At 51.5% G+C, this 11,613-nt stretch overlaps 1 protein-coding gene across 1 annotated transcript in view; it reads right to left on the bottom strand.

Annotated features, from left to right (window-relative positions):
* Window positions 1–2,445: 2,445 nt before the first annotated feature.
* The window catches only part of LOC147114554 (dermatan-sulfate epimerase-like protein), an 88,671-nt gene continuing 79,503 nt past the window's right edge, over window positions 2,446–11,613 (bottom strand). The window contains exon 2 of the mRNA XM_085992293.1: window positions 2,446–6,832. Coding sequence (XP_085848419.1) covers window positions 4,234–6,832 — 2,599 coding nt within the window. The 3' untranslated portion in view covers window positions 2,446–4,233. The remainder of the gene's footprint in view (window positions 6,833–11,613) is intronic.

Genomic DNA, 11,613 nt, shown 5'->3' with positions numbered 1-11,613 from the left:
TTAAATTGAAAGAAAGACTTGCATTTATATAGCGCCTTTCACGACCTCAGGATGTCCCAAAGCGCTTTACAGCCAATGAAGTACTTTTTGAAGTGTAGTCACTGCTGTAATGTAGGAAACGCGGCAGCCAATTGTGCACAGCAAGCTCCCACAAACAGCAATGAGATCGTGATCAGATAATCTGCTTTTGTAATGTTGGTTGAGGGAAAAATATTGGTCAGGACACTGGGGGATAACTCTTCTTCGAAATAGTGGCTGTGGGATCTTTTACGTCCGCCTGAGAGGGCAGACGGGGCCTCGGTTTAATGTCTCATCCAAAAGATGGCACCTTCGACAGTGCAGCACTCCCTCAGCACTGCACTGGAGTGTCAGCCTAGACTATTGTGCTCAAGTCATCGGAGTGGGACTTGAACCCACAACCTTCTGACTCAGAGGCAAGGGTGCTACCAACTGAGCCACGGCTGACACACAATCCTCGTCTCCTCCCTGCATATCACAAAGACACTCTTCTCCCCTCTTCCCTCCCTTCCCCACTACCCGAATTCAAACTGGCAATTTTTATCTGCCACCCCATTCCTCTCTTATTCTCCCCACGCACCCCCACTCCCAGTTCACATTGGCAGTCCCCTCCCCTCCTCAGCAATGCTCCCAGTTGCTATCTCTTGCCATCGCTTCAAGGATTGAAGGCTGTGGGTAGGAATTCCTGCAAAATGACCAGGAGAATTCCCACCCTCTCCTGCCTCTACCACCCTTTCAGGCAGTGAGTTCCAGATTCCAACCACCCTCTGGGTGAAAAAGTTTATCCTCAAATCCCCTCTAAACCTCCTGCCCCTTACCTTGAAACTATGCCCCCTGGTTATTGCCCCCTCTACTAAGGGGAAAAGTTCCTTTCTATCTACCCTATCTATGCCCCTCATAATTTTGTACACCTCAATCAGGTCCCCCCTCCACGACTCCTGACTCAATTATCTGGCTTAAAAACCTGAATGTAGTATTAAAGTTGTTGCTCTACATCTACATCAGCCATAATTAGGACCTTGAAATTATTCTGTGGGATAACAGCATATGAATGTTCAATGCATTAGCCTGAAATCCCACGCAGGTGTCGGGCGGCCATTTCTGTTTTTATTCGGGATGCCGACCGCAATCGCTTAGCCCGACGCTCCTCTTGAGCGCCGGGCTGTTTTCCCGGCACCCCGCTCCCCGGTGATCCAGCAGGGCCCCGGTGCATTCTGCGCTAGGCCCCTCCCCTTTAATCAGGGGAGGGAGGCCTGCAGTACCGCGGCGTTACGTGCCGACGCGCGTGTGACGCTGTTGCACGTAGCGCCGCAATATTCACTTGTAGCGACCCAAGAAGGAGAGGGAGCACTTCCAGTCATACCCCGCCTCTTGCTTGAGGCGCTACCACTGAATTTACGGCGCGGGGGCTCTAACTTTTTCAGGGCGCTAAAAGTAGCGCCCCGGCGAAGTTAGCACCCCAAAGGGGACGCCGCGGAATTTTTCCCCTATAATGTACTAAAATGTCCCAAGGCGCTTTGCAGGAGCGTTACCAGCAAAATTTGAGATATTAGGACAGGTGACCAAAAGCTTGGTCAAAGAGGTAGGCTTTAAGGAGCGACGTAAAGGAGGAGAGAGAGGTAGAGAGGGGGAGAGGTTTAGGGAGGGAATTCCAGAGCTTAGGGCCTCGGCAGCTGAAGGCACGGCCGCCCATGTTGGAGCGATTAAAATCGGGGATGCTCAAGAGGCCAGAATTGGAGGAGCGCAGAGATCTCGGAGGGCTGTAGAAGGTCACAGAGATAGGGAGGGGCGAGGCCGTGGAGGGATTTGAAATCAAGGAGGAGAATTTTAAAATCAAGGCATTGCCGGACTGGAAGCCAATGTAGTTCAGTTCGGTTATACACTCCCCTTTACACACTTTCTTTTACCCTTTGACAAAATGTGATGGACCAGTTCCATGGGCTGAAGCATGTGTAAACACATTTTAGTTTCAAAATACGGTATTGCATGGCCCTTAATTACTAGATTCACCCAGCGATGATCCCTTAATAGATTTTATCGATATTCCTTTTATCAGTTTGGCTGTATTGAAGTCAGATGGAATCATAGTATCTTACTGTACGGAAGAGGGCCATTCGGCCCATCGTACCTGTGCTGGTAGGACAGCTAGAGGGATGTTCCATTTATGCCCTCTTCCCAGCAATTTTTACACCCCTTCAGTTCCAGTATTTTACCATTATCTTGCAATTTGGCAGTACGGGGGCTGCACGGAAAACAACTCCCAAACAAAGATTGCCAGAGAGTCCCAGCGAGCAGTCCACCTTCATGTTGATTATTAATGAATAATATCCACGCTGCCCACCGCGCCTGAAAAGAGCAACATCGACATGTCAAGATAGCTGACCAAAGTGGTCGCTCTCTCCGTTACAGTTCAGGAGAAGACTCATAAAATTGGCAGACGTTTTAATTCAGTTTGGAAACGGCAACCTAGAGGCTCCATAAATTCTGTAAAGCATCCCCGCGGTGCATTTTTTTTACGTGCGCCGTTCTTACAAGTGATATATTTTAAGCACTGCGGATGACAGTAAAAGTCCCGTGTGAGCCAGATGCTGTGGTTTTGTTTCTTTCTGGTCGTATATCTGTCTCTCTTCAGGAGCGGCCGAGGCTGGTCTCTTTCCGAGAGTGTGTGTGTGCAATAACTCCGCAGCATGAGAATCGACCGCAGAGGAAAGGATCAGCATCTGTGGCTAATCATCGCTTAATGATCTGAGTTGAGAGACACGTTGCTGAATGTGCCGACTGGTATGATGAATGCTACGGAGCATCGCATCATTAATGGTGTGTCGCAAGGTTACAAATACTCCCCTCCCCCCACAATACATCCTCAAAACCATGTCATTCATGCTCATCCAAAAAGTTCCCCACAGTTTCCCCATCACTGGCCTTACATTGTTAATGTCTCTCCCTGCAAGACCCTGTGGGACTCCTGGTAAACATTATTTTGGAATTAATACCGAGGAGACTGGAAACACATTGGCCTAGAAATCCGTCTCAGGCAGTGGTGATACCAGAGTCACGGAACTGAATATCAGACACCGCGTGTATCGGGCACCGCGTATAACGGACACTGCGTGCATCGGGCACCACGTGTAATGGACGCTGCGTGTATCGGGCACCGCGTGTATCGGGTACCGTGTGTATCGGTCGCTGCGTGTAACGGACGCTGCATGTATCGGGCACCGCGTGTATTGGGCACCGCGTATAACGGACGCCGCGTGTATCGGGCACCACGTGTAACGGACGCTGCGTGTATCGGGCACCGCGTGTATTGGGCACCGCGTGTATCAGTCGCTGTGTGTAACGGGCGCCGTGTGTATCGGGCACCATGTGTATCGGGCACCGCGTGTATCAGTTGCCGTGTGTAACGGCGCCACGTGTATCAGTCGCTGCGTGTAACGGACGCTGCGTGTAACGGGCGCCGCGTGTATCAGTTGCCACGTGTAACGACGCCGCGTGTATCAGTCGCTGCGTGTAACGGGCGCCGCGTGTATCGAACGTTCTGTGTAACGGGCGCTGCGTGTATCGGGCGCTGCAATTAACGGACGCCGCGTGTAACGGGCGGCCGATCCAATACCGCCCGTTTTGCGTCATCGCCTGAGGCAAATTTCTAGGCCATTCTGTTTCTTTTGACCTAAATTAATTTTCTTTTTAATTTATTCACGGGATGTGGGCGCCGCTGGCAAGGCTGTCATTTATTACCCATCCCTGATTACCCTCGAGAAGGTGGTGATGAGCCGCTTTAGGGGATTGCTAGACCATTTCAGAGGGGCAGTTAAGAGTCAACCACATTGCTGTGGGTCTGGAGTCACATATCGGCCAGACCGGGTAAAGGCGGCAGATTTCCTTCCCTAAAGGACATTAGTGAACCAGATGGGATTTTACAACAATGTGATAGTTTCATGGTCACCATTACCGATACTAGCTTTTTATTCCAGATTTATTTAATTAACTGAATTTAAATTCACAAACTACCGTGGTGGGGGTTTAGAACTGATGTCTCCAGGTTAGCCGTGCCTGGCCTCTGTGATTACTAAGCCCAGTAACATAACCACTGTGCTACCGTACCCCGTGTAGAAATGAAATGTCTTCACCACAAGCTCCCAGCCAGACCCCTTCAACTTTTATTGTGCAAACAATTCCGTCAGCGCTTTCTTTTAACTCCAAGCGGAACCGCTTTCAAGTGGCAAACCTGGCGTACCCTAACTGACTCATCACTGACCAGCAGATGTCCTCGATTACCCTGATGTCCTTCTGGGGCATTCTGTCCCTCCAGAGGTGGAGGTTGCTAGGCGACACTTCGCCTTCGAACGGCAGGTGGAATAGGTTTGTGGAGGTGGCAAAAATTATCCTGTTTAGCACAGCGGGGGGGAGAGGGAAGCCCAGAAAGACATAGATTCTCTCGGCCGTTCCCTGGGGGAAGTTAACCACGTCTTCGAACTTCACCAGTTGATAGTTGGCGGGCGGCAGCTTCTTGTTTATCCTCAGAGTCGCCCTGGTATTGGCCAGCCACAGGTGAGCCAAGAGGGACACCGTGTTCCTGGCCGGTGCCGCAAACTGCCTCCGAAGTAGTTCGTATTCGAAGGCGTAGCCGGTGTCCAAATCGCACTTCTCCTTGCTGTTTCCTTCCTTGAATAGCATAGCTAAATGCTGGGGCACATTTCTCAGGGAGTAAAGACTGGGCTTGCTGTTATACAGCAATGAGTAGATCCACGCCCGCGGGTCCCTCACCACGTGCACAGCCCTCATAGAAGGTCCTATAACTCCCTGCACAAAGGGAAGCTTTAGCGTCCAACTCCCGCTGCTTAAGCTAAGCACTACACGCGCATTGGGGTGGGAAGCCAGGTGCCTCCTCAGTCCTCGAATGTACTCCATGTCCTTCTCCAGGTTTTCTTTGTACTTCGCGCTCTGATCCATTAAGGAAGCCCTCCTTCTGTATTTCCTCTTCTTGTCCCGGGCGCCGTTGGACTTCTCCGCCGGAAATGCACTTCTGCTTCCCGCGTGCAGCGGAATATTCTGCAAGTGAAGCTTGGTGTTCTGCACCAGCGACTGGAGCCAGCCCTGGATCAGGCGGTAGCGGCCGGCTTGGACGTCGGAGAGCTTCCACTCACAGGCGTCGACGAAGGAGTCGAACTCAAATTCCATCTCGGGAATGTCGAGGTGCTCCGTCGGGACCCGGATGTAGACGAAGTCGGTGTTGTTGACAAAGAGGTGCTTCAGGATCTCCGCCCCGGAACCCGGGAGCGAAGCGATGACGACGGGGGACATTTTGCCGAGGTTCTCGTCCCACTGCTTCGAGTTGGCGTCGGCATCGGCGCGGTCACCATTCCAGTTCATGCCGCACAGGGGCTGTGTGCAGGTGCTCCACAGGGCCACGAGCTCCATGAACCACAGCGTGATGATCATCAGCAGTGCAAAGCGCATCAGCTGGCCGAAGGAGATGTAGAGCTTCCAGCGAGCGGCCAGCAGTACCAAGCCAATGCACAAGGCGATGGCCATGAGGACTTTCACCGTCATCCCAAAGCGAAAGAAGTTGGTGGTGAGCTTCCTTGGCCGCAGCACGGGGGCTGTCCCGAAGCCAAATCTCGTGACTTGATTTGTATCTTCCACCTTTGCATATCCCCCAAATCCTAAGTAACTGAACCGAACAGTCGGGTCAGTATAATGAGTCACCACCGACACAACTGTCTCTGTATCATTAACGCTCAGTGCGACTTTCAATCCGTAGCTGCTGTCGTCAATAAACCTGCAGTTGGCAATCTTGACGTATGGTCCGTGGAATACATAGGCGATTCTGGTGACAGGCTTTCCAAGTGCAAAGGTCACGTTGACAAATTGGGTCCATCGCTTCTTGAACTCTGCAGCCTGCTCCGCCTCCTGTATCTGAGGGGCGGGGCTTCTGCCACGGTGGTCAAACCAGAACATCTTGTACTGGGCGTCCCAGACATCCATCATGGCTCCATTCAGCTGGCCCGCCGACTTGTAGGGGACGTACTTGAAGTCGATGTCCAGGTTGTGGAAGAAGGCGCTGACCACGCTGATGGGGGAGTCCTCACGCCGCTCGATGTGGTCGATCACCAGCAGCAGCTGGGGGTTCAGGAGCAGCAGGGAGCGGTAGACGCTGTGGAGCCGCATGGCGGAGGAGTAGGCGGCTGCCGCCTCGCCGCTGGTGAACAGCATGCCTCCGTGCTGCGTCGCGGCTACGAGCTCCCCCGCCGAGCTTCCGGCCTCGTCCGCCATCCAGTTGAGCCACTGGCCGCACTCGCCCAGCTGGCCCTCCCAGGGCTCATTGCATTGGCTAGTCGGAGAAGGGGAGAAGACCAACACATTATTCAAGTAGCTGTACTTGGGCCCATATAAAGCCTCGGAGACAAACACCTGTCCATTGGGGGCGAAAGTGAAGGAGTTTTGATCCGGATGCTCATGTCCCGGGTTGAAGTTCTTCCAGCCGTCGATCCACGAGTAAGGGTTCTCGTGGACTATCTCGTACACGGCGCGCCCACCAAGCTTCCCCGACTTGAAGGAGACAAACGTGTTGCCCAGGTTGTTGGGCAAGCCACCTCCGTAGGTGACAACCCCCCAGTTGGAGAAGACGTGCAGCTTCGGGCTGCCATACCCGGCAGGAGGCTGCGGGGTTAGCGCGGGGTCGTACCAGATGTACTCAGTGTGGAGGGTGCACCACCGGTGGGCACTGGAGGGCTCCATCGGCCCGTCCTTGGGCCGGTGCTTCCTGATCTGCTTCGCCAGCCAGTTGCCGCTGCCGTTCCTCAGCACGTATCTGGAACACAAGGAACAGACAATGGACATTAGTCAGACCGCGATTGGCCAAACAGTAAAAAGACTTGGCAACGTTCAGCCTGCTACATTTATTTTAGATGTCCCCGCGGCAGCAGCGAGATTGCATTTATTTATTTTTTGATCCAATGCACCGTGTCGCGGGTAAAAAAAATCTCGGCCTGGTGGCTGAGCATGGGAAAATATTCAATGGAAATTGGCAGCGGCGTAGTGTGTAGTTGCCAACTCTTTGTTGCAATCAGCCCGCCATCCACCAGGGTCCGTGTGAATGGAAGCCAATAAAGTTCACCATCCGGTCATAAAACCAGCTGTTTCCCAGGCTCCCAACAGCAAACAAATAAATAGAAGAATCAGAGAATCTGACAGCACAGGAGGAGGCCATTCGGCCCATCACGCCTGTGCCGGCTCTATGACGGAGCTGTCCAATTTAGTCCCGCACCCCAGCTTTTTCCCCATAAACCTGCAAATTAGTCCTCTTAGAAACATAGACATAGAAACATAGAAGATAGGAGCAGGAGTAGGCCATTCGGCCCCTCGAGCCTTCTCCGCCATTCAATGAGATCATGGCTGATCATCCAAATTCAGTACCCTGTCCCTGCTTTCTCCCCATATCCCTTGATCCCTTTAGCCTCAAGAAATATATCTAACTCCTTCTTGAATATATTTAATGAATTGGCCTCAACTGCCTTCTGTGGTAGAGAATTCCACAGGTTCACCACTCTCTGGGTGAAGAAATTCCTCCTCATCTCTGTCCTAAATGGCTTACCCCTTATCCTTAGACTGTGACCCCTGGTTCTGGACTCCCCGACCATCGGGAACATCCTTCCTGCATCTAGTCTGTCCAGTCCTGTTAGAATTTTATAAGTTTCAATGAGTACATTACCTTCGAGTACATGTCCAATGGGCCTTCTGAAAGTTCCTGTGGACTCTGATGCCACCAGCCTTTCAGGTAGTGCGGCCCAGATCTTAACAACACTCTGTGAAGAAATTTCTCCTCATTTCCCCTCCACTTCTTTTGCCAATTATTTTAAATCTAGGACCTCTGCTTACTGACCCATTTGCCAGAGGAACCAGTTTCTCCCTACTTGCTCGATCAAAAACCCCTCATTATTTTGAACACCTCCCTTAGCAGTGAGGTCAATAACCAGGGAGCATAGATTTAAAGTAATTGGTAGAAGCATTAGAGGGGATTTGAGGAGAAATTATTCACCCAGAGTGTGGTGGGGGCCTGGAACTCACTGCCTGAAAGGGTGCTAGAGGCAGAAACCCTCATCACATTTAAAAAGTACTTGGATATGCACTTGAAGTGCCGTAACCTACAGGGCTATGGACCAAGAGCTGGAAAGTGGGATTAGGCTGGATAGCTCTTTGTCGGCCGGCACAGACAAGATGGACCGAATGGCCTCCTTCTGTGCTGTACATTTCTATGATTCTATGATACATCTTCCCGTAACCTTCTCTGCTGTCAGGAGAACAATCCCAGCTTCTCCAATCTCTCCACATAACTGAAGTCCCTGATCCCTGGTATCATCCTGGTAAACCTCCTCTGTACCTTCTCCAGGGCCTTGACATCCTTCCTAAAATGTGGTGCCCACAATTGTACACAATACTGCAGCTGGGGCCCAAATGGAAGGATCATCTCAACACTTTAAGCCGTTTTCAAACTGTTTGCCTTTTTGGTTTAAAAGATGCAGATTCAACTACAGGTGTAAGTTACATACGTACATATGAATTAGGAGCAGGAGTAGGCCACTCAGCCCCTCGAGCCTGCTCCGCCATTCAATAAGAGCGTGTTCCAGGCCCTTCCATGCACGCACCCTTTCTGCAACTGCTAAGAAGCTGTTCAATTGAAGTGTTCAAAATAATGAGGGGTTTTGATAGAGCAGATAGGGAGACTGGCAGGAGGCACAGATTTAAAATAATTGGCAAAAAAAGCCAGAGGTGGGGGGGATGAGGAGAAAGTTTTTTACGCAGCGAGTTGCTGTGATCTGGAACGCGCTGCCTGAAAGGACGGTGGGAGCAGATTCAATAGTGACTTTCAAAAGGGAATTGGATTAATACTTGAAGGGGAAAAATTTGCAGGGCTCTGGGGAAAGAGCAGGGGGAGTGGGACTAATTGGAGAGCTCTTTCAAAGAGCCGGCACAGGCACGATGGGCCGAATGGCCTCCTTCTGTGCTGTCTGATTCTGTGATTCTAAATTGGTCTCGGGTGGTAGCGGATATTACACCGAGTCAATGCAAAAGAGAATGGGGCATGGTGTAAAACGGGCAGCAATTCACTATCGCCCAATATGTGTTACCAGCAGAGACCAATTTCAGCCCCATTCTACCAGCGTATCAGAGGCTGTTTATTGCCTCAGCTATGTTGGAAAGGTCAGCAACTTTCATTTAATTTAATAAAAAGTGAAAAGTCTCAAGAAAAAATCAAGTTTATGTCCAGCATACATAATGCACGTGAAATTTTTTTTACAGGGCTGCGGGGAAAGAGAGGGACTAATCGGAGAGCTCTATCAGAGAGCCGGCACAGGCACGGTGGGCTGAATGGCCTCCTCCTGTGCTGTGTCATTCTATGAAGCGTTTACGCAGTTTTTTTCAGTTTGGATGAATTTTATAGTTAGAGAGGACAACAGTCAGTCGTGACTCAGCGGGCAGCACCCTCGCCTCTGAGTCAGCAGATTGTGGATTCATAATCCCGCTCCAGAGACTTGAGCACAAAAATCTAGGCTGACACTCCCATGGGAGCGCCGCACTGTCAGAGGTGCCGGCTTTCGGATGAGACGTTAAACTGAGGCCCCCGTCTGCTCTCTCAGGTGGATGCAAAAAGATCCACTATTTCGAAAAAGAGCAGGGAAGTTCTCCCCGGTGTCCTGGGCCAATATTTATTCCTCAATCAACATCACTAAAAACAGATTATCTGGTCATTATCACATTGCTGTTTGCGGGAGCTTGCTGTGCGCAGATTGGCTGCTGCGTTTCCCACATTACAACAGTGACTACACTTCATCGGCTGCAAAGCATTTTGGTTGGTTGTGAAAGGTAACACTGACAGAGACAATATCCAGTGTAAACCTGTAGGGAATTAAAACATATTTTTGAAGAAATAAGCTCTCAAGCTTTCCATTATATCACAAGGGAAGGCCAAATGTCATGTGTATCTCCACAGTGCTCCAGAGGATGGATTAGCTGACCATTACCCTCTTCTGATAAGATAGGTTCCTTTGAAAAGTATTACACGGGCCGGAATTTTCACAGGTCAGAACGGATGGGTTGGAGGCGTGGTGGCAGGGGGGGAGGAGAGTGAAAGCTGTAAAACCCGACCCCAACCCGCCCGCTTTCACCTTTCACTCACGCGGGACGGGGGGGGCGGTGCGCGAGCTGCCAACCCGCTGACAGGAGGCGGGTCGGCAATTTAAATATGATAATGAGGCCTGAAGCCTCTGCTTTAATCCATTTGCTGGTTTTACTGCAGGCGGCCGAGGATCCCGGGGCTCGGGAATCCCAGGGGCTGCAACGAGGCGCCCACAGCCTCGGGGAGCAATCCTTGTGGGCCGGGAGGAGCAGGAGTGCTTCCTTACAGCCTCCCAAGCTCCCCCACCAGCAGCCTGCAGCCCCCGGGGTCGGGGTTTGGACCGCCCTCCCCCCTCCTCCCCCCGTCTCCGGGTCTGGAAGACCCCCACTGGGGATCGCAACTCAGCCACGGGGGATCAGACCCCCGCCTCCACCCACAGCTTGGAAACCGCTCCCCCCCCACCACCCTCCGCCCACCCCACAACCATCTTGGGCCCAGCACCTACCCGGTCCTGTAGCCTCCTGGTCCGTGTTCCCCACACGACTGGAAGCCAGCCTGTCAGTCAGTCAGGGTGACCTCCGGGCGGAGAACCCGCCCTTTCCGTCGCGCGCACAAAACTCCACAGCGTGCCGGGAAACCTGCATTTACGGGTTTCCCGCCATCTCCCGGGTTCCCTTCCTCCGCACCGTGCAGGCGGGACCCGGGAAAATCCAGCCCTACGGCGCAGAAACAGGCCATTCGGCCCAACAGGTCCATGCCGGTGTTTATGCTCCACACGGATCTTCTCCCCACCCTACTTCACCTAACCCCATCAACAGAACCTTCTATTCCTTTCTCCCTCATGTGTTCATCTAGCTTCCCCTTAAATGCATCCATGCTAGTCGCCTCAACCACTCCCTGCGGTAGCGAGTTCCACTTTCTCACCACTCTCTGGGGAAAGAAGTTTCTCCTGAATTCTCTCTTGGATTTATTAGTGACTATCTTATATTTATGGCCTCCAGTTCTGGTCTCACCCGTAAGTGGAAACATCTTCTCTACGTCCACCTTATCGAACCCTTTCATAATCTTAAAGACCTCTATCAGGTCACCCCTCAGCCTTCTCCTTTCTAGAGAAAAAACAGCGCCTAATTCCTGATAGGTATAACCTCTCAATTCTGGACTCAATCCCGTAAACCTCTTTTGCACCTTCTCCGTTGACCTCTACATCCTTCTTTATAATATGGAGACCAGAACTGTGCCCAGTACGCCAAGTGTGGTCTAACCAAAGGTTCTGTACACGTTTAACACAGCTTCACTGCTTTTCAATTCTATCCCTCTAGAAATGCTTCAGTAAATTGGTATAACCAGTGGGAATGAGAGCACGTAAAGTATCACTGCAGATTTGAAGCTGCCACAACTCCATCATTCTTTTCAAATTTAGCTCGCGCACTCGTTAAAAAAGGGACACACTTGAGAGTACAAAGTTGCAATACGCT

The sequence above is a fragment of the Somniosus microcephalus genome, chromosome 7 (genome assembly GCF_052327205.1).
Source record: "Somniosus microcephalus isolate GS21.2 chromosome 7, FLI_Smic_1.0, whole genome shotgun sequence".
In the NCBI taxonomy this organism is placed as follows: domain Eukaryota; kingdom Metazoa; phylum Chordata; class Chondrichthyes; order Squaliformes; family Somniosidae; genus Somniosus; species Somniosus microcephalus.
This window is presented reverse-complemented; position numbering and strand designations above follow the sequence as displayed.